A 23,295-nucleotide genomic window follows, 5' to 3' on the forward strand; every position below is an offset into this window, starting at 1 on the left:
GCTCATGTGTCAGAGGGTGCAGTCATTTTTATTATTATTTGTTGTAGTAGTGTGAGTTGTAGAAGTGATAATATTAATTATATCTATTCTGAATGGAGCATTCACATAATGCATGATCTTCCAAATTTCCAGCTCACAAGACTGATTGATTTTGATTACGTTTCCCCTAAATAAGTAAATAACAATTAAGGGCATACTCATTTATTTGCTCCGGTTTCTGGCATATTTCAATGTGCTAGGATGAACAGGAACTGAAATTGTCCTGGTTTTGTTTTAAGAATTGCACATTGTATTCGAAAAAAAATGATCTGAATGTCTATTCAGGCATCATTTAAAGTGCTGGTTGGTAGCTGGCAGTGAAGGCTATTTGAAACATGCGGGTACTTGTAATGCTCACATTCCTCGACGACATGCCCAGATTTGCTGCTTGCTCATGTATGTGCAGAATTTCACTCAAGAATCCTTTCAGGTTGTTTTCAAAATGTTATGATGCTGTTTGGAAGTCCAAGTCCAGGTCCAGGGAAAGGACTGGATTTACATATACAGGCTCACACATACGATAAAGCAGATAACGTTACTGTAATTGAAAAGGATGACAAAAATGTTGGCATGTGACATAGCTCTGGGTGCTCTGGACTTTTAAAACAGTAATGTAGAGACTGAAAGGTCAAGTGGATAGAGACATCTGACAGTAAAAACACAATATAAATGTAAGAATCACACTACTGTGCCCTGTTGGTTGACCAGTTGAGAATATCTTCACCCTGCTCATTCCTACAATGTTGAATATAAAGCAAAATTTTGCAGGTGATTATCTTATGTTACAATGACGGATGGAGGAAAAGTTACCTCAGCTGCTACAGAAACCTAAAATATACAAATTGGAGGACTCACAAATTAAACTATGCTGTTACAATAATAATCATATCATAGCTATCCACAAATTTCATAAGTTTCCCACTTTGCTGGAATTTACACATGTGCACACTCTTGCATCTGCTGAACATAAATACCTTTTACTTTGAATTATTTTGAGGTGGCAATACTACTCAAAAAGCCCTCCACTGGTCCATTGGTAAATCAACATGAAGAGCATCTGCACTTTTTCAAATCATTTCCAAGTTAAACTCTTATAACGAAAATTTATCGGGAAATTATTAAAAGAATGATAACAAAAATAATCTTGAAATTTGCCAGGCGTTATCTGAAAACATAAAATAAAATTAAGTTTTAATTTTTTAATACAATTTTAAAATTTGGTGTTCTAAATGCGATAAACTAGTACCCAACAAAATACCAATAAAGCTTGACCAGGGAGTAAAAGATTCGTTTTTTTGATGCTGGTTATCAATCATATCGGTTAGAAAAAAATATCCTACAGTTCTCATTGGAAATTATCTCAAGAAAAGATTAAACAAACTGAACATTCCTTTCATCTGATCCTGGTAATTAATGTGTCTTGAAAATATTTGTTCCCTGGTTTTTTGCAATTACAAACTGCCCGCAAGGATTTAAGACCCCTCTCTGTTTTCAGAGTCTCCTCCTGAGCGGACGGGACGCCGACGCAGCATGCCAGGCAACCCCTCAGACAAGACCACAACCACCATGGAGGCCACGTCTGCTGCTGCCACACCTTTTAGAGTCACCGTGAGTACTGTGAGTCTGCTTTGAGTCTTCTCTATTTGTCTAACTCTCTGACATTGTCTCTGAATCCACCTCAGTGTTTAAAAGTTGGCTGTTATTGTTGTGCTTTCCTGGTCTTGGGTCCAGGTGGACTTAGAAAACCCCGATCTTATTTACTTCTGACGTTTGTAGTCTTCACATCACATGGTTAAAGTTTATGTACGCTGCATTATTTTAGCACAATCAGTGTGATGTTTCCTTGCATTTTATACTGAATAGTATCAAGGCTGCTCAAAAGAGAAGACCCAGGACAGATCGTGCACAGACATGGTAAACAACTGTTTGTCATACATGCAGGTGCACAGACTTGCGTGTGTGTATGTGTGTGTGTGTGTGTGTGTTTGTGTGTGTGTGTGTGTGCGAGTGTGTGTGAGAGAGAGAGAGAGAGAGAGAGAGAGAGAGAGAGAGAGAGAGAGAACACTTCATTGTCTGCCGCCTGGCTACAGCTCAAATCCAGTATGCTTTCTGTCATGTTTAATTCAATAGATAAACAGCCAGTTAATGAAGCAAAAAAATCTGCCATGAGTCATCAATTTAAAGCTAATTAGCAATTAGCAATGCACATTTCCATTAATAAATAATGAGTTGGGATATAATGACCCAGAGGTGAACTGTAAACAGTCGCTGTGACATTCTTTCAAAACAACACAGCTTTCTGCAAACCTTCACCATTGGTATTACATTTCAGAGGTACACTATTAGAAAAAGATAACTGCTAAAAAATATGATGCAATTTACCTAGAAAACAGTAAACAATAACTGGAAAAACATTTTTTATTCCCTCTTAAACACCATCAGCTGTAATCACACAGCTGCAGTTTCATCAAACAATAATTCAGTTTCTACTAAAAAGAGCCTTGCTGGCCGATGATAAATACTGAGAAACCAAATCGGCTTGCCCCGCTGGTTTTGGACCACCTTCTGAGTGAGAATAAAGTGCTTCATGACTTCAAATACATTTAAAAGTAACACTTTTAAAGTTTCCACACCCTATAAAATTACCACAGCTCACCCAGATTTAGAGATGAGTGAGGTTCCAATCTTTTTTGTGTAAAACAGCGGAACTGTGTTTCTAGGCATTTATCTGTGTTCTGTGTGTGGGTTGCGTGGGCGCACATGCTCATGTGTTTGTGTCCTTTTGTCTGTTTTCTGGACAGATTTACCCCATTTTACATTCTTTGTTTCCAAAAGAATGGGGATGGAGTTGTTTATTTCTTGTTTTTTTTGATTTTTTGTGTTTTCAATTTTAATCTGATGAGGCTTGACGAGAATATGTAAATGCATAAAGACCCCAAAAAAATAAATAAAATGAATAAAAGTACTGACATTTTTCAAAAGAAAGTTATTTTCACCAAGCAGAGCAGGACCAACATCCCCTACTTCCTCCTTAATGTTCCCAGTTTCCCCCATCCTGCACGTCCCTGTCATACTGCCCTCTACTGGCTGCCGGCAATAGGACAGCCAACTAAGCCCCTCACAGCACTCTATTACCATCTTTTGGAAGCACTAATTAATCCAGATTATTTTTTTATATCTTTCTGATGGCTCTAAACATAAATTTATCCAAACAAATTACATTACAATTGACAATTTTATATAATTTGCACTGGGTAGACATAGGCTGATGAATTTTCTAAGATCAGTCGATAAGGGATGGAAAATGATGCAGGCATGAGTGCTCACATGAACTTGTTAATACAAAGAAGAAAACTCATCTTCCTCTTGTTCTCTCCTTGCATACCCATCATTTAACAAGGACTAAACATTGTACACTTTTCTTCCTGAAGTGAAAAGAGTTGTGGTGACATCTAAAGTACTCCTCCTAGGCCTTGAGCTAAATCTGTCAAAATGTTTTGTTTTTTTCTCGTGCACTTTTAATGGACCACCTTCAATGTCTCCATGTCACGAATGTCCTCTCTCACACATGCACAAAAACACCCACACACACTGATGCAAAAACAAACCCGCTATTTTTCAGAATCAATTACTTGCTTTTAGGTAGGGTGAGAAAAGCTTGCACAGTCAACTCTGAAATATAGCTTTTATTAAGTAAAAAGTTTGTTCTTGTATTTTGTGTTTGTGTTTTAAGAGCAGACAAGCTAAACTGTCTGTCATGTTTCAAACCTTGCTGATTGCACTATTCGACTGAATTGATTCTCAATTGTGATTTAGCGTCTCTTCCAGACTGCCACCGACTCAATTCTCTCTACCCATCCTCTCCTCTCAGATAAGGACAGGGGGTCTAAATGGACAGGTTTGTCTCTTTTTTTTTTTTTTTTTAGATTGCCTGTACGAGATGAGGACGAGCGGTTGACATGGATAGAGGGAACACCCTGCTGATTGTCCAGCCACAGATTCTATCAGTCCCCATTAGAGGGACTTGGAATTGCCAAGGCAGGGGAATAGAATTTACTTATTGCAAGCATTTGCCTTAATATTGTGGGGGGAAAAAAAGAAAAAAACAATTAGGCAGAGAAAGAAGACCTGTCACCTTAGTGCTGATTCAATAGGCTTTGGCAGGGTGGAAGTATAATCAAATTTAAATGTCTGTTGTGAGCTCACAACAAACACGCATGCACGCTGGCTCTATAAACAAAGTAACATAGTTGACATAAAAAATGGACATAAATTTCTTTTCACAACAATGAAATTCCCTTCAGAGTCCTCGAGGGGCACAGGTTGAATGCTAGGGAGAACCCACCTTTATTCCCCATGGGGATACATTTTAAATGAGGTTATTTCTTCCCTTCTTCCCACTAATTAGCTGTCAGACATGGAGGTATAGAATAATTAAAGAGCTCATTGAAATTCACACTAATGTATAATACTTTAACACACCTTTTCAGCCAGTGTTATCTTTGCAGCTTTAACATGTTTCAATTTACAATCAGGTGTGCAATGAAATATGCCAGTTAGCGGTTACATACTAGCAAGGATGACATAAAAAAAAAAAATAAACAAAAATCTCTAAAAAAGAAAGACTACAAAACAGTAGAGTTTGTAAGGTCTTATGACTGCACATTTGTGCAATGACTGTCAGTTTTGACAGGGTTGATTTGTATAAAGAAATTAGAAATGAAAATATCTAGCAAGGTGCAGTCAAACCATTGTGCTGATTGGGGTATACATTAATATAATGTAAGCTACTACCTGATGTGTTACCTCTATAATAAAATGAGTATTTTACTGCATTTAAATATGACCATGACTGATTGAAGAAAGGTAATTTCATCAGGTACCAAGTACAAATGTGTAAATCCAATAGGAAGTGAACCACATCAAGTATATTGCATTGGAATTACATATTAGTTAATCAAGATGTACACAAAGATTAATATCTATCCATCTATCAATCCATCCATTATCTGCCGCTTATCTTGCACTCAGGGTTACGGGGGAGGCTGGAGCGTATCCCAGCTGTCATCGGGCAAGAGGCAGGGTACACCCTGGATTGGTCACCAGTCAATCGCAGGGGCCACATATACAGACAAAAATTCATTTGGGACAATTTTTCCCCAATTTTCTTCCAATTAACCTGCTGCATGTTTTTCGGACTGTGGGAGGAAACGCGACAACCTGGAGCAAACCCGCACAGACACGGAGAGAACATGCAAACTCCACACAGAAAGGTGCCCTTGTTGGAATTGAACCAGGGTCCTTCATACTCCGCCACTGTGCTGCCCCTTAAAGAGTAATAATTATCCATAAATACAACACACCAGTGAGGATTTAGCTCAACAGATTGAGTTCTTAAAGACGATAAGATTATACAACAGTGCTTATCTGCCTCCAACTTTGTTGCAGTACAGGATAAATGCACCTGTGTCAGCGGTTACCAAACACCCAAAGACTTGCGCGCTATACATCCGGTACTTTGACCCGAATTAGGAAAAGAACTGAAATGCTTTGCAGCAGTATTTCCCATCACAAGGTGTCAGAAAATGAACTGTGTTTCATACTGTAAAAATTAAACATACTTTGCCATGAAATATATTTCGAAACTGAGATAAGATATGACACATAAGGTTAGAGTTGATGCCGAGCACACATTCCAATTGCATAATGACAAAATAACGGCCCATGGACTCTCTCTTTCTCTCCTCCTCTCTTTCTAAATATTGAATGCCCTCATCAAATTTCTGCTTTCTAATTCCCAAAACGCCTCTTTTAGTCCAAGTATATGTAGAGAATTGTCACCATTTTAGTTAGTATAACCTTATTCAGATTTTTGTAAGCCTTGGCTATCTGCTCAGTTTCAGCCATGCAACTCAGACATACATGAAGAAATGTAAAGTTTACATCCACCCTCAAATAAGCCTCAGTGTCAATGCTTGCACAGCACAGCAATAATATATAGTACCAATAATATATGGTTTGACAGGGAAAATAAAAACCAGCCTCTATCCCTCAATGTAGCTGCATTAGCTCCTCATCGTTATCATCTATTATCAAATCGAAAAAGCCTCTAAGATCCAGGCAAAATGAAACAGAAGCACAAGATGAGACAACGAAAAAATTTCTGGATTCAAAAATCTTTTGTTCCAGCTTTGAACCAAGCCTCTCCACAGCAAGCGCTGTGCTCTGATGAGCCCTGATCTGTCTGTGACCTTGCCAGTCATTTGCTGTACTTTTCTCCTCGCTTTCCCCCTCATTTAGTTTTATTCTATTGCTTTTTCTATCAACTCATGCTCCACCACCTACGCATTATGCTCCACTTTTTCCATTTATCCAAGCTCATCCTTCTTTGGCAGGCACTCAGTGTCATTTTCTCAATTTTTGGACTGGTCTCACATTTATTTCTTCACTATTCATATACATGCAGGGAGTACGGTGTGTGTGTGTGTGTGTGTGTTTGTGGGTGTATATATGTTATATTTATATGCGTCATTTTTTTGCCCTCTTCTGTCATCCAAAATGATTGGTGATGGGGTATTAAATATAAGTGTTTCTACCTCCCAAGAGGTTTGGCTTTAATATAAGTATCAGTCATCCTTACTGACTGATTGCAAGTAAGAAAATAGGCCATTCATATCTGCTAACCTTTATACTGTCCAATTGCTCGGCCTGAGAGCTTTGACAGGCTGATTGAATTACAGAGCAGTGTTTATGTCCACATGGAGTACAGATGGTGAAAGGGAGATTCTGGGGTCTTCAGGCTCCATCAATCACTGGAAGGAGAGCAAAAAGCTAGAAATCAATGCATCTTTTCTGCAGAGACAGGTTTTTATTTATTGACTTATTTCTGAAGATGGGATTATGAAGATTATTTATATTTCTTAACGAGGCATATGCAAAAAGCAGCAGGTACAGTCTTACTGAAGCCTCCCACAGGCTGTGTGATTTGAGCAGAATTATATGTTCCCACAAAGTCACACTGTAAGAATAGTGCTATGAAGCAGAGGCATTATGTCAACCATGAGGTGTGTAGAATATATGTAATGACAAGGACACAATTTTTGAGTTATGAATAAAGACAGGAATTATCACCTTGGTGTGGTTTAAAAAATCCACATTACAGCAGATGAAGGGTACATGTTTTAATATGTAAACCACAGAGATACTAAAATACGATACTATACTGAGTTCAGCTCAACTTGTAGAATAATGGTTGGAAGTTGGAGCCGATGCCGCGATTGTGAGATGAACGTCCTATATTTCTTACGAGACAAGTCCATGCCATCAGCCATCAAATGAGGACCACTATCATTATACTTGATCTAGGATTTATCTTAGATGAAAATAAATAAATATGTCATGATTTGTCTCAGGCACATGCAAACACTGAGTGAAATGTATGTTTCCATTCTCTAGCACACAATTTGATTAAATTATTACTATTCAAAAATTGGCTTCATCCAGATTTATTGAAAATAAATTGTAATTACAGAGTACTGTTTCAAACATATTTGGAAGTTTAACACAACAGATTGAAAGATGCTTTCAGATTAAGAAGTAAAAGGAAACCAAAACAGATCAGGTGAGGCAAAGAAAAAAAAAAAACAAATTATCTTTGTTTATGTTTAGTAAAGGTCAGAATATGTCCAATGCTTAAATCTAAACCTGGAGCAAATATATACATGCAGTTTGGGCCTGTTGCGTAGTTAACTTCGAACTGACATACCAACTTTTTGTTGACATCCGGAAGGGTCGGTGTGAATTAGAGATATTTTTTTCTTTTTTCTAATCATTACTGCACCAAATAAATGCAATGGGTGCTGAAATTGAATCATGAAAAAATGGTCATATACTGCAATGCACAATAAAGAAAATATGGACTTATTTGGACGCACCCTAATGACAGGTGTTGATCGTTGGGATGAAGCTGCACCTCTGTGATCAGTTGGCAGGTTGTCAGGAAGGCAGTCTCTAATTATCTCTCTTCCATTGTTGCCTGGGGCAACCTATTCTCATGGTAGGTGGTAATTATGCAGGTGTGTAAATGGCCTGACTGTGTTGAAGGGAGGCTGCTGCCTGTCACCGTCAAATGAGAGGTGGAAGACATTTCTACACCTTTTCAAGTGAGGAGTGTGTAGGAGTTTGCATTGAGGAAAACTAAACAGAGGGTAGATTTCTGCTGTTTTGTATTTCTTTTAGTTTGTTTGCTTTTTGATTGCACAGCATGTCTCAACTGACTATGTGTTTTTTCCAGGCATACTGGCCTGCTGTTGAGTATGTTCATGTCATGCAACTCAACAAAATTGCATAACTTAATGTTTTGCATCCCTCTTTTGTGTTTTTTTTCCATTTCATTATTGTCCCTGTTGTGTTGGCTTAAATAAGCTGAAAAGTTTTGCTGGAAGAGGAAGTGTATGTCTCAAAAGATCCCACCATTTCTGCACCAGATCTCTTCCCTTTTTTTCTTTTTTCTTTTTTTCCCATATTTTCTGACTCTTAATGCCAGGCAGCAGTTGCTATGGAGACAGTGAATTGCTTTAGGAGTGTGATTGCAGATGTTAGGAGAAGTAAACACAAAGATTCTGACAAATAGAAAACTGATGAACGCCTTCATCCCTTCAGGATGCATATTAAAATGCTTGCAATTTTTTTTTTCAAACAACACTTCTTGTTCGGAATAGTGAAGTGATTATTGATCGGATAAACAAACAGTCATATTTCAGTGTATCCCACTTTCTGCCTATTATGTGTTTGCTTCTCTACAGTTTTGTTTATTTATGAAACTGTTTGTACTTTCATGTAATTTAGTGTCCAGGTAATTACTATGAGATTGTTGTGATATTAAAACTACGACCATTTGCCTGATTCACATATAATGCCTCATACAACTGTTCTTGACAAGACTGGACGTCAGAGTAAAGAGCTTAAATGTCACCATTAATATTCCCATATTTTGAACTTTGTGAATGGCATCTCCGAAGCTTATAATGATAGAATAAAATTAACTTTGTTCTTCCAAATTAGGGCTTCCTGAGTCGACGGTTGAAGGGCTCTATAAAACGCACCAAGAGCCAACCAAAGCTTGACCGCAACTCCAGCTTCAGACACATCCTCCCTGGCTTTAGGAGTGTTGACAATGACAGGTAAGAATGTATCAAGTTTGTCCAGTGTCTCTTCACTCCAGCTCTCTTTTTTCCATTTTTCCATTTTGGCTAGTGATTTAGGTACATGTTGACATGTTTGTGCAGTGTTGTCAGTACAAAGTGTAAAAAAAAATGGTTCATGGATCACAACACTCTCATCAGTCTAGAAATATGCTTTGAACAGCTAAACAAACTTCACAGGACTGAAAAAAATCTACTAGTAATAGTTAATGAGATATGACATTAATTCATTATTTTTGCTAAAATTTTCAAATATAAAATTACCTTCATCATTTTTTTTTTTTTCACAGAAAAGATATGAGTGCCTTTATTGGAATCATGATTTCTTGGAATCATGATTCTAATGTACACTTATCCACTCACTTTGGTTTTAAAAATACTCACTTTGGTTACCAAAGCATGAATATTTTTAAAACATTTAGAACTTTAAAACACTCAGTCTAACATTTAGACATGGAAGCAGTGTACATTGCCTCCTGCAATGTTGTGAATTGAAGCCCCAAGCTGTGGTAAACTTTGCCTCAGGGACTAAATCAAAGTTTTGTTGATAAGTCTGGGTTTAATGGAAACTGCAGGCTACTTTTTAGGTTGACAAGTGCCTTCTTAAAAGTTTGATTACACATCACAGTGTAACAATGGTGGACCCTAAACAACAGCGTCTGGTCTTTCTTTAACATAAAAATTTGACTTGCATATTTCTGCTCATCATATGTCATAGTCTGAGGATATTCACGGGTTGGTATTTTAGAGTATTTAGTTAATGTAAGGTTATTGTCTGTAGCTTTAATCTTGTAGTTCAGGGATGAGCAAACTACGGCCTGCAGGCCACATCTGGCCCGTTGGTCTTTTTAAACCAGCCCACCAAAGATTGGTACAGAATTCATACTTAATTTAAATAATTGAATGATTGGATCAATGAATGTGGGAGTTAAAACAGGAGATTATTCCATTTTTGGAGCTACTTAAGAACACTTGACAATTTTACTAAGCTAAATGACACAGACTGGCTTTGTGATTTAGCCCTTACTGTGGACATACGGACACACTTGAATGAGCTGGACATGAAGCTACAAGGGATAAATTGGTTTGTGCATGAAATGCAAGCAAACATCAGAGCCTTCAAAACCAAGCTGGTTTTATTTCAAAACCATTTGTCAGATGATTCTGATGTGTACTTTTAACAAATGCGTTTTTTTTATATGTATCATATCTTGTGGTGACCTGGTCCATCTGTGAAATTTCAAAAGTCAATGCAGCCCCTGAGCAAAAAAGTTTGCCCACCCCTGATGTAGTTTGTTAAATATCCTGTATGGCTTACTGCTATGGTTGAATGTTTGAGCTGTGTAAAGTATCATAAACTCTAAGTTGGGATGCGCAGACACTAAAAGGTGTCAGACACCAATATTTAATTTTAAGAGGTGTGTCTACAGGTGTACCTATCGAGATACAAATACTCTGAAAGTCAAATTATGTGTCCAATATTAGCCAGAGGTAGATGTGATTTCTAAAATGAAAACCTGAGGGTCATATATGTAGTCAATGTTAAAGACAAGTTCTTGACAATAGCTAAAAAGAGTTTTTTATACACAAAGAGGACATTTCCCAGAAGCAATGCAAGGGAAATGTAAAATGTAGCAGTCCAAGCAGTGATACTTTGAAACACTATGAAAATAATTCCAAATATTATCATCTGGCTTTGTATTTATTTTTCAATTTTTAATGGGGTATTAATTATTTCCTCCATCCAAGATAATGTTTTTTTTTCCTCATTATTATGTGGTTAAAGAAATATGGGTGGTTTATTTTTTAACATCATTTTGTTTTATTTAGGAATGTTTGTGCTCTTTGTTGCTGTGATCATTTTCTACTTTCATGTACATGTATATCTGGCATCAGAGTCTACGCTCCAGGTCTGTGTTGACTTTCTCCTGCCTACGCCATGTGACTGTGTCTTGCCTCTGGCTGCGATAACTGCTATGTTTTGATTAGTTATTTTAATTTTCTGGAATTCAGCCTATTGGCAAACATTTGCCCTTGGCTTACGATGTCAATTAGGATTCCTGTCCAAGCTATGCTGACCTATAATCTGCTCATTCTGAATTCTCCATCAGTGGTCTTTTATGACAGCATAAGCAATCATATCATTCCCAGCACCTATCTTAGCTGCATATGGAAGAAAGCCAAGATGTCCATCTGTGAGCTTTAATTAATGGAAGTGCTGCATTTGAAGAGATGTTCTGTGGTATATTGGGTTTAAAACTTGGAGCCAAGTTGCTGTTTCACTCCATACTTTTAATGATGCATTACCATCACTGTCAAACCACCACAAAGGAACATTACCAGTTGTTCATTGTGGAACAGAGTGAACCCCTGGTGCAGGCGGACAAAGTGAGCTCAAACCGCCTCCTCTTTGTGCCGCTGTCTTGTCTCATTCGCTCACTCACCACTGCTCGTTTTTAGCGTATCTATATTTCCAGCTTCACTCACTTGCTGTCATTTCAAGTTCATCCCCCTCAATTTCATTTGTCTTCCCCTCCCATATATTTATTTATTTATTTACTTTTAAAATATACATACATACATATATATATATATATATATATATATATACACATAAGATATATTTGAACAGTGACACAGATTTTGTTATTTTAGCTGTTTACAAAAACATATTCAGGATACAATTATATCATGAATATGGGTTATAGTGCAGACTCTGTGCTGTAACTGTGCTGTAATTTGAGAGTATTCACATCCTAATTGGAGCAAGGGTTTAGGAATTACAGCTTTTTCATACATAGCTGCCTCTTCTTCAATGGACCAAAAGTAATTGGACATTTGAGTAAGAAGGCTGCAAAAAAAAAAACAAGGCTGCATGGACTCTTCCAATTGGAGTTGATTCCAGGTGTGGCACTTGGATTTGGAAGCTGTTGCTGTGAACACACATGCGGTCAAAGGAGCTCTCAATGGAGGTTAAATTCCGAAAGGCCTGGACGTCCAGGGAGGGCAACAGTAGTGGATGATCGCAAGAGTTCTTTCCATGGTGAAGAAAAACCCCTTCACAACATCCATGCAAGTGAAGAACACTCTCCAGGAAGCAGGTGTATCAGTATCTAAGTCGACCATGAAGAGAAGACTTCACGAGAGTAAATACAAAGGATTCACCGCAAGGTACAAACCATGAATCAGCCTCAAAAATAGAAAGGCCAGAATTGACTTTGCCAAAAAAACTCTTTAAGAAGCCAGGACAGTTCTGGAACAGCATTCTTTAGACAGATGAGACAAAGATCAACCAGAATGATGGGAAGAAGAAAGTTTGGAGAAGAATTGGAAGAGCTCATGATCCAAAGCACATGACATCTTGTGAAAAACATGGTGGAGGCAGTGTGATGGCACAGGCATGCATGGCTTCCAGTGACACTGGGTCACGAGTGTTTCATGACAAAAGCAGCCGGATGAATTCTGAAGTGTATAGGGATATACTTTAGCCACATGGAGCAAAGTTGATTGGACGGCGCTTCACAGTACAGATGGACAGTGATCCAAAACATACTGCAAAAGCAATCCAGGAGTTTTAAAGCAAGGAAGGGAGATATTTTGCAATAGCCGAGTCAATCACCAGATCTCAACCCAAATGAGCATGTAGTTCACTTACTCAAGACAAAACTTAAGGCAGAAAGACCCACAAACAAGCAACAACTGAAAACAGCTGCAGTAAAGCCCTGGCAAACCATCACAAAGGAGGAAACCCAGCGTTTGGTGATGTCCATGGGTTCCAGACTTCAGGCTGTCATTGCCTGAAAAGCCTTGTCAACAAAATATTGAAAAGTAACATTTTACTTAGTTACGTTTAATTGTTCAGTTACTTTTGAGCCCCTGAAATGAGGAGCATTTGTATAAAAATACCTACAATTCCTAGATGTTTAATCATTTATTTAAATTCAACCCTTTGAATTAAACCTTAAAGTCTGGATTTAAATTCCGTTGTAGTTATTTCATTTCATATCCAATGTGGTGGCATGCAGAGCCCAAATCATGAAGATTGTGTCACTGTCCAAATACTTCAGGGCCTAACTGTAGATTTTATTTTTTTATTTTTAAATAGTAATTTTTTTAATCCGTTTTCATTTTATATGTGATTCCCCATGATAAAGCATTCACTGCAGAGAGAAAATATCAAAACAGAAATGGGAGAATTCAGGAGGTCCCTTATCTCATGTAGAATAACACAAACACACACAACTCACTTGCAAATCCACACTGCCCAATTGTTTCCATTGAAATTTTCCCTGATTACCAAAGGCTAGAGGCATGTCACTCTGCTCCCTCTGTTACATCATACAGATAAGGGCTGGATACAGTAAATAGAAGGTGAATGTGTGAAAACAATGCAAAATGAGAGAGTAATTGTCTTTGAGAGGAGTCACTGACACTCCCATGTCAGCCTAGGACTAGCCTCCCCACAGGGCAGAAGACACTGCAGCAGAAGACTGGCTTAGCAGCTTGCAGAAGAAAGGAGAGGGATGATAAGACAGAGGAGAGACACTGCATACAGGGAAGGAATCCTATATCCAACAAACTCTGGTTTGTAGCCTTGAGTATCAGAGATGTAGAACATTTCAAGAATTTCAAGAAGTTATTGCTTTATCCATTATATTTTATCTTAATACGTTAAAAAAATCAAATTACATCATCAAAAGGGTGACTGACATATCATATATTAAAACATCCTCAAGTTATTCTTATAATGAATTTACCTGCCTTGGAAAAAAGCAAACCAAACACTTCGTGTCTTGTGGACACTCACATTTATAACTGTGTTGGTGAGCTTAAGCAACATGGTTAAGAACTGAGGCCTGAGGCGGTCCCAGGAGTACAACCTGCAGATGAGGAGCAGCTGCACCACTGAAATGAAATATTCATCAGTGCTAATCAGAAGCTGGACATTCATCTTGCACTTCTATCTTTAGCAAAGTCGAAACAGTACAAGGCTCATGTCTACACAACCACACAGAAAGGAAATAAAAAATCAATGATCAATGCCTTGTTGCTTTGCGCTGCCAAATTATATATATATATATATCTACATATAGATATATATATATAGATATACATATATATATAAAAGAGTGTGCATATGTATATGTGTGATGATGGATGAGATGTACTTTAATGTTCCCATGATTGGGAATTTGTTGCAGCAACGGCAAGACATACAAGGACAAGACGGATGACAAGCTAAAAATACAAGTAAAAAATAAATAAAATAAATAAACTGAGGTTTATTCGTTTACTTACTTTCGACTTACTTTTTATAACTCCCTTTGGCTAAAAGCGTTTGCCAAATGACTGTAATGTAATGTAAAATGTATTGAAGTGTATATGTACTGTGTATGGCATTGTGTGGCATAGTGAATTCCAATATGAAGTACATATATTGCAGCTTTTAAGAAATACTCGAAAACATACACTTAAGTAACAGCTATAACAGTTCTTGTTTCGCTTTTGGTGTAGTGCTAATTGTTGTCAAATGGTCTAGATTTTTGCTCATTTATTAAAACAAAACATGGTTATCAAAAGGAAATTAATCTGAAATTAATTGTCAAGAGTCAGCACTCTGGGGAGTAGAGAATTATGATTACTACCGGTAAATGAATACAATGTATGGGAATTGCATTTGATGCTATTTATTCATTTATGTAAATATTTATTGAAAAAACATTTATTTATTTAGATAGTTATTGAGATATTTATTCCCTATTAATTCCCATCTGAGGAATCACTCGCCTGTAACCCATGGTACTTGGTTAGCTCAATGAAGAAGAGTCAAGCACAGAATCTAACATGTCATTAATACCCATAATATTTCAATTCCAACAACGGTATAAGGAAGTTAAGTAGTGAAACCTGCATATTGTGAGGGGTGTTAGTCGGTTGCACTGAATATCCTCCTTTAGCAGGATTCAAGAGCTCTTTTATTGAAATCCCCTCTCATCTTTCCATAATACTGCACCAGTGAGTGTCATGAATATGCATGTGTGTGATTGACGACAGCAAAACAGTCAGAGGAGAGGTATCCATCCATAAATCCAATAAAGTGATGACATTTAGGGTTATTAAATTCTGTAAACATTCCCCAGGTGATCCAAATGTAATATCAAGCCTTTTCTAATGCCCCTCCTTCTACACTTCCTTGTTTTCCCCCATGTTTTATCTATTCATTCAGTGACATGCACTTCATTATTTTTAAGCCCCTGTAATGTTAAAACAGCACCCCACAATGGTTACAGACTCAATGATCATCTTTACTCTTATTTAGAAATTGGCATTGTTGATATCAGTTGATATCAATTGTACTGGAAAAGCTATTAGCTTTCATAATCCATAGTTTTGTGTAAACTATCTCAACAGTTGGTTGTATCTTTGCTGTGTCTATATTCTCAGCTGGCACCAAGCTGCAAACATATGTTGTCTAGACAATGATATCAGGTTTATCTTTAACAGGATATTATCAGGATATTTAATGCCAGATATTTCAATGCAAACACCAAAAACAGCTATAGCTGACATCTTGATGTCCCCAAATCTTCTGAATCGACAAGCATGTCGGTTCAACCATCTTTTGATATTGATTCTTGTTCGTAGAGCATTGAAAGTGAAAATGTGGTGGATTGTAAAATCCAACTTGCACTTAACGTTGCTTTGAAGTAATGCTGTTAAAATATTAGTAAAATCAGAAATGGTACTTTGACTAGGAAAAGGTTTGTAATAGCACTTTTATTTTTGATACTTTTAATTAATATATATCATAGTGGGAACTAATTTAGCAGAATATAAACTTGTTTATGAGTGACTTTATTTTTATTCTGTTTATTTCTAGCAAATTGCGGTATAAATACTAGTGCTAAAATCAACTATTGTCTTGAGACTGCTCTTTCTTTTCCTTTATATCTTTTTGCACTTTTTGTACCATTTTTCTGGCCCCAAACTTTTTTTTTTTTCTTTTTTATGGAGCTGCTTCTAAAGCTTGAATGGTCAACATGTACTGCATTAAAACCAATCCCATTGCTCTTGCACTTGTCCTTAGATCTTCTCTTCACCTTTTTCCACACTTTTCTACTTCATTTCATGCCACTGTAACAGCAATCTCCTCCTTGGCCTTGCTCTTGTTCACATTTGTCCTCATCAACTTCCCCTCCATCCTGTCATATTTTCCACTTCTCCATGTTACTTTTTATCCAGCTGTTCCATCAATTCAGCCTCACACCTCTGTTGCTATGTTCTCATGGCCACGTCATCCTTTATATACAGTATGTCAGATAGACACCTTTTTGCTGATTTATCAACGTATTTTTTGAGGCATTGATTTACATATTCGGCCAAGATAATTATGATTACTTTTTTTTTCCACTGTACTGTATGGTAACCAGCAACATGCTAGTTTGTGACATAAAAAGACAACAACAGTACGTTGTAATAATACCTCTAATAATACAGTCTAATTAGGAAGAGAAAGAGTGAATGTCTCTAGTCCTCAGCTTCCTTCACCTTTTTACCTTCTCATTTGCAATGCATCGGTTCATTGTAGTGTAGATGAAACGGTGCTTTTTGGTAAATTATATGCTGTGCAGAATAGTTTTCTCCCAGCATTCTGCAAAATTGCCAAGCAGAGTGGGTTGACTGAAGCCTTCAATACCAATTACAATACTTAATCCCCCTAATATGGGTATGATTATGAGGCTTATCTAGTTAAGCTTTAGAAAATACCGATGGCTCGATTAATTCAAGTTTGATTAATTTAATTTTGTTTGGCAACAATGGAAAAAAAAACATCAACAACAAAAAAACATGGGTTGTTATGGAAGAGCCACAAAGAATTCACTCTGTATGAGATGAAGGACAGGAGGAGGTATTTGAATTTCATCACTTCAGACTCAAATAAACATTGAGTATTTTGCTTAAAAGTAACCTTCAACCCAGCGTTTTTTTTTTCAGAGATCAATATGTTTTGTTGCATGCAGAAACGCAATTTCGTTTTCTCTGCAGTTGTTCGTTGATTTAAAAAAATGCAACACATATTTTGTTTAAACATAGCATAAAGGGAAAAAAAAAACGCTTAATTAATTTTAAATTTCAAACGGGTTGTTTGGCTTCCAATGTTTTCTGTACCGTGGGCAAACAGGATCAAATGGCTCTTCGAGTGGTAAAGGTTGCCAACCCCTGTCCTCAGTGCATGAAGAATGCTGACATCACTTTCTTTGGTCTCCCTTAATTAATTAATGCTATGCAAGACATTGGTCTTCCCAGGACAGACAATGCTCCAGATCGACATAAACTCACAATAAATGCCTCAGCACTTGTGAAAATAGGCGCCACCTTGAAAACTGCACATTTGCATTTGTATCCATAATGTGACGATATGACATATATATTATGATTCATCCAGGAAGCTTTGTTTGCTTTCTTCCCACAATTTAATAAGCACTGCAGGCCCACAGGGAGCCAGAGAAGCCTTCTGTAGTACCACCTATTCAATTTTATAAGATGAGTAAGTAATATCACACAATGAAGATCAATTTTTGAATGTTGGTTTGACGTTTTTGCCTGGTCATGCTGTTTATATTAATTCTTGATTTTTTATTTTAGCAAATGTTTTTGTAAGCTAACTCCATCCTACAGAATCAAAGAACCTGGCTCAATGGCTGTTCTCTGTATTCCGGCATTCAGTTTAGCTTGTTGATTGGTAATCAATCTTTAATACAAAAGATACCCTGACTCCTCCACATCACTCACTTTGCTGTGGTTTACTGCAGGCCCACTCTTTGATCTAGTTAATTCACAGATAGTCACATAAGTTAAATTGTCTCTTCTGGATACTGTTACTTGTAATCCGCTTTGACAAACAAGTAGCAGGAGCAACAGTTTGCATAAACCATGATGTCCTTACCTATTGCTTTGGATAGCTAATTACAATTTTAACCATCAGTGGAAATAGAATAATGTATATCAAAATAATTTTGACCTTGAAATGAAAGAAATTAAATTAAAAAAAAAAATTTTGAGACTAGAGTGACTTTCTATCCTTAATTTAGTCAGTCTAATCCAGTAGCCAGCAGGAGAGAGGGTTTATGACCTGCAGTGTAGAATGCCACCAGGAGGTGATCAAGAAAATTTTGCAACAGAGTCAGATGTTGTGACCAACATTATCATACCGTCTCCAGTGTTCACACCCATCCAGCTGGCGTTTTTTTGGCAGCTCACATGATGTAAAAGCCTTCTGGGTCCTTTGGGAGCAGGAGCGGGTATGGCTAAGGGTCTCCTCTCTGTCTTACCATCCCCTGGTAATGACTTCTAATGGATAGGGCCTTGAGCGTGATTGGAATATAGAGGGCTCTATCAAAGCCCTGCCCTGTGCTTCCAACTGTTCATGCAAACACTCATTTACTCACTCATGACACTCTTTAATCCACTCTGGTCTCAGGCCTTTTAGTTATTTATCATGCATGGACATCATAAATAGAAGATACCTCTTGAAGTCACTGTCAGAACAAACTATACATGATGTTCATCAAAATGTTTGTGGTGATGTAAGTTGAAGTCAGTAAAATGTTAATGATATGTGCCATAGGACGGGTTGAGCCCATCAGGTGAGGTATGCTGGTCAATGGATTGATAATGTTTTGCATTTAACAATAATTATTTAATAGGGGATAAAGTCTAAACAAGGCCTGTAAAGATATTCATCAAATATAATTTTGCAAGATAACGATAGTACATAATGAAACACCACATAGGAAACATTAAACTTATACATCTACCAAGGATCTTCAGTTGGTTTTACAAGGTGAAACTTTGCAATTACATTTTCGCAACCTCACTTTAATAAACAGAAATGTTCTCTGCTTGTGCACTGTAATCTTGGTTAGATGCATCTGCCTCATCTTTTCTCACATTTTGCAACACTAATAGCCTCCCAACAGTATTTATCAGATATACAAACTGTCATTTGTTAAACACAGACATTTCAGGTCAAAATGACAACAGAATTATTAGACACAATTTTCAAAAAGAATAATAATGAGTTCTGAGTCATGATTCAGGGATGGAAATGTGAAGAAAGCTTATTCCTTAATAAGAGTGATGATTATGTTTCAAAAAGGTCCTGTGAGGACAATGAGGAAGTTTTGCTGTATATTTGTAGTCACAGCACTTGCAAGGTGAAAGTTTTCTTCTTCTTCTTTACTATTTACAATAATAATAAGGTATTAGGAATGTCAAATTTTCTTTTCAAAAAGCTTTTTAAATATTAGAACATCCCATGGCACCCTTGTTTCTGTTTGTTGAATTGCAGGTCACAGGTGTGCTTTCGATTAGAATTTGGACTCATCCATGTAAATGGTATTGGAACTTATCAAGTCCAAACATGGCGATTTGATACTTGCATTTCTCTGTAGGTATCTACAGTCTATTCTTTGTACATGATTAGTTCACTGAGAAAATATGCAGCTCAAGAATGAAGTAATCGTGTCACTGAATGTCAGAAGGTGTTTGCTCAAGAGACTATTTATACATCCGCATAAAACAAGTGGTGTGTTCAATGAAAACAGTTCTCTGTGTTAGCAGTTCTGCAATACTAGAAATATAAAACACACAAACCTTAAACATCACACACTCAAGTAGTGGGAGAAAAGCAATTATTTGTAAGTTGTTCTTTTATATGTTTTACTCAAATTTATGACTGAAATGAAGATGCACTACATGTTACACTTTGAACAATGTGCTTCAAATTGAATCAAGCTTCTTGTTTTTTTCTTTTGATTACTGGTCATAAGAATAGAACCCTTGCTCTAAAATGCAAATTGAGTCTTTGAATTATTTTATCATGGGCCAAAATATATATTTTGATTTACTGATATAAGCAGTTGAAAAATTAGTCTACGACACTATTTACAGATGTAGGTTCCCTAAGCCTCAGCTAGTTATATGGTTTACTGTTAGATACAGTTTTATAGTTAATTATTGGACCCATTTGAGGAAAAAAAACGAAAGAAACATGTTAAAACGTTTGATAACCATCAATGTTCACAACAAAGCTTACTGTGTAATGTCTACACAGCTGCAATCCTGCTGGTATCGAAAATAAATAGGGTCAATAAATCTTGGTGTGATGGACCACTTGGAACTTTGACACACCAGTGATGATGCTTAATAGGCTCCCAGTCACAGTGCCCCCATCCAGACGCTGCCTCATCAAGGTCAGCCAGTGGTGTATGGGTGTGTCTGTATTAAGCCACAGGGCTAAGTGTGACCCGTGTCCTTATTTATTGCTTTCATATATTACAGAAATGCAGTGACCATGAAGAGGCAGGGGAAAAAAAACAGTTTCACTGATTTCGAATTTCATTAAAATTTCTACCGGTATGTGCCTCCCTTTATTCTGATTATCTTTTTATCGCTACTGACTGTCGGAGTACTCAAAATAAAAATTGCAGAGCAGACCTATCAGGATATCCGACAAAAAAAGGAATAAAAAAGACAATAAAATAACTCCACAGTTATTTTGAAACCTGCACAGAAATTAGCTGAAAAAAAAAAAACATTTAGAAAGAAAATACCTGAGTATCAATGCTATAGATTACAGGATATTGTGTGAAAATAAAAGGGAACACATTTAAATCTTCGGTAAGTGCTGCATCACACTGAAATATTCTTAGAAAATTTTCTTGAAAAAAATGAGTGGCAAACCCTGTCACAGCATGCTTTTGATAATCTGGCCATTGTTATAAATGCTATTTTTAGCTGAATCTGTTTTGTAATATTTATATCCTATGGCTCAGAAGAATTAAACTTAATTAAATGGGAGACTTGTGTATGTCACACAACAGCAGCACAGCTCCTCTGGTGCAGTGTGACCTACTTAGAAACAAACATTTAAGCACCTCGGTGCAGAGCAGCCTGTGTAGCTCTCACACGACTTATTTGAATTCACTCCTGCTTTGTACTCGAGGTCAAAAGGTGGTTTGTACTTAAAATAGATTTGCCTGTTCTCCATTACTTTCCACAAAATAACAGTTGAAACCAGTTGAAAAAGTTGAAATTACCACAACAATTATATTTATTCAGCTGCAGCTTTAATGAGTATCTCTTCCTGCACTGATGCTCACTAAAAGGGAAATTGTGTACATAAATTGAAGTAAAGTAGATTTTAAAATTATGTCGTCAGATGTCAATATCCTCTTGAAAAGGATTTGAGTCCTATTGTTCTAAGCTGGATTGTGTCTGGGTCAGACTTTTAGCTTTTGATGGTACATTTACTGTCAAGTAGTTCCCCTCACTCAGACTACACTTTGCCCATTCTATCAAAAAAATGTAGCTCTTTCTTTTCCCAAATCATAGAATAACAAGGCCTGGAGTATATCATCTTGTGCCAATTTGGTGCACGAAATTGTAAAGTAACAACTAACAATTTTGGTTTTAGAAAACAATTTACATTACATCATCAAAACTAAAACGCTGAAGCCGAGACTATCTAGCTATCCCCTGCAATTACCTGAGACTCGATTTCAAGACTCCAAGCAAATATCATTCTGTAAACATCCTCAAGATGCTTACAACAATCCATTGCCTCGATAATAATAATAATGAAAACCACAATCAAAACATCGAAGAAGAAGAAGAAGAAGATGAAGTAGAAGAAGAAGACGAGTATATAGATTGTCATACATTTACTATTTTCTCTGTTTTGTTGATAAGCAATACCACATGTTAATCAGTCACAATTTATAATACAACATTAACATTAATCATATTGACTGGAACATTGGCATATTGATGGGCTGTTGAAGTGAACTTCTTTCACAAAGTTGAGATGTAGGTAGCTGTGTTTTTTTTTCAATTGGGTTTTAGGTGTCTTCAGGACAATTCTTCTTCTTCTCCTTTTGGCTTTTCCCTTAAGGGGTTGCCAAAGTGAATCAACTTTCTCCATCTAACCCTATTCCCTCTGTATCCTCCTCTCTCACATCAACTACCTTCATATCCTCTCTCACTACGTCCATAAATCTTCTCTTTGGTCTTCAGTAAAATAGCCCCAGTTAAAAATATGACAGAGGCAGCAAAGTGACAACACATGCAGCCACATGGGACGCTAAATGCATTTCTGCTTTTACGCTTTACTTGTAATATTTAAGTTTCTGACACTGTCATATGTCTGTTGCCATGACGGTGATAATGGTGGTCTTTTTGTCTTTAATTAAAATGATTTCAATATTTATATAAATACTGTGTGTGTGCGCAAGTGTGTGTACAGAAAACATTGAGGGTTAGGGTTAGGGTTTTCTTTTCTTTGCACTCTAAATGAAAAATATTTTCTATTTAATTCAATGCCTTTTATTATCAATGCAGAATAATAGGTACCAGTAATTGATTTAGAGGGCATCTTGAAAAGCCATGCAAAAGCATTCACTCTGTATATTGGCAAACTGTGATTCAGTATGAAAACCCTATCATTAACACATTCTTTTTAGTCGCAGATTTTTAAGTCATTCATGAATTTATATACCGGTACATGCAGAGTCATGCAATTATTTTCAGTTTTTTTTTTTTTTATCTCAGTGAGGTCACTTTTGAAAACAGAGAAGGATTTGATCTTGCCAATAGACCATCCCCAACTGAAATTAATCAAAACTTTAATATTAATTGGCTTAAGTCTCTGTAACCTAGAATTTAAGAGAGAATAACCTGAGTGGGTTGCTTGATGCTTCCTCCATGCAAGTGATAGATGTTGATTAAGAAGTGGTGGCAGCAGCATGTGCTGCTCATAGCAAAGTACAGGTAGATTACACTGATTATAAAGATGATAAGTATTTGTTTCGTGTGAGGGAAAACGGTTGCTTTAGTTGTACTTCGCTGGAGTAAGTCCCAGAGTTGCTTCTTATACATGAGCTGGTTGAGTGATAAAAGTAAATCATATGTATGAGTCAGAAGTAAATCATATGTATGAGTAGGAAGACAGGGAGTATTGCCAAAGCACATTGTCAAAAGGGTTGATTTATCA

General features: G+C 36.8%; 1 protein-coding gene across 7 annotated transcripts in view; it reads left to right on the forward strand.

Moving 5' to 3' along the window:
- LOC147231104 (disabled homolog 2-interacting protein-like) overlaps window positions 1-23,295 on the forward strand; it is a 156,430-nt gene that overhangs the window by 67,552 nt on the left and 65,583 nt on the right. For 6 of the 7 annotated variants that reach the window (XM_086152231.1, XM_086152229.1, XM_086152234.1 and 3 more), the window contains 2 exons: window positions 1,535-1,656; window positions 9,103-9,221. In XM_086152231.1, coding sequence (XP_086008357.1) covers window positions 1,535-1,656; window positions 9,103-9,221 — 241 coding nt within the window. The remainder of the gene's footprint in view (window positions 1-1,534; window positions 1,657-9,102; window positions 9,222-23,295) is intronic. The other variant, XM_086152233.1, reaches the window with a different exon arrangement.

Source organism: Fistularia commersonii, chromosome 9 (genome assembly GCF_037954325.1).
Source record: "Fistularia commersonii isolate RoL2024-O1a breed Wild chromosome 9, RoL_Fcom_v1.0, whole genome shotgun sequence".
NCBI lineage: Eukaryota > Metazoa > Chordata > Actinopteri > Syngnathiformes > Fistulariidae > Fistularia > Fistularia commersonii.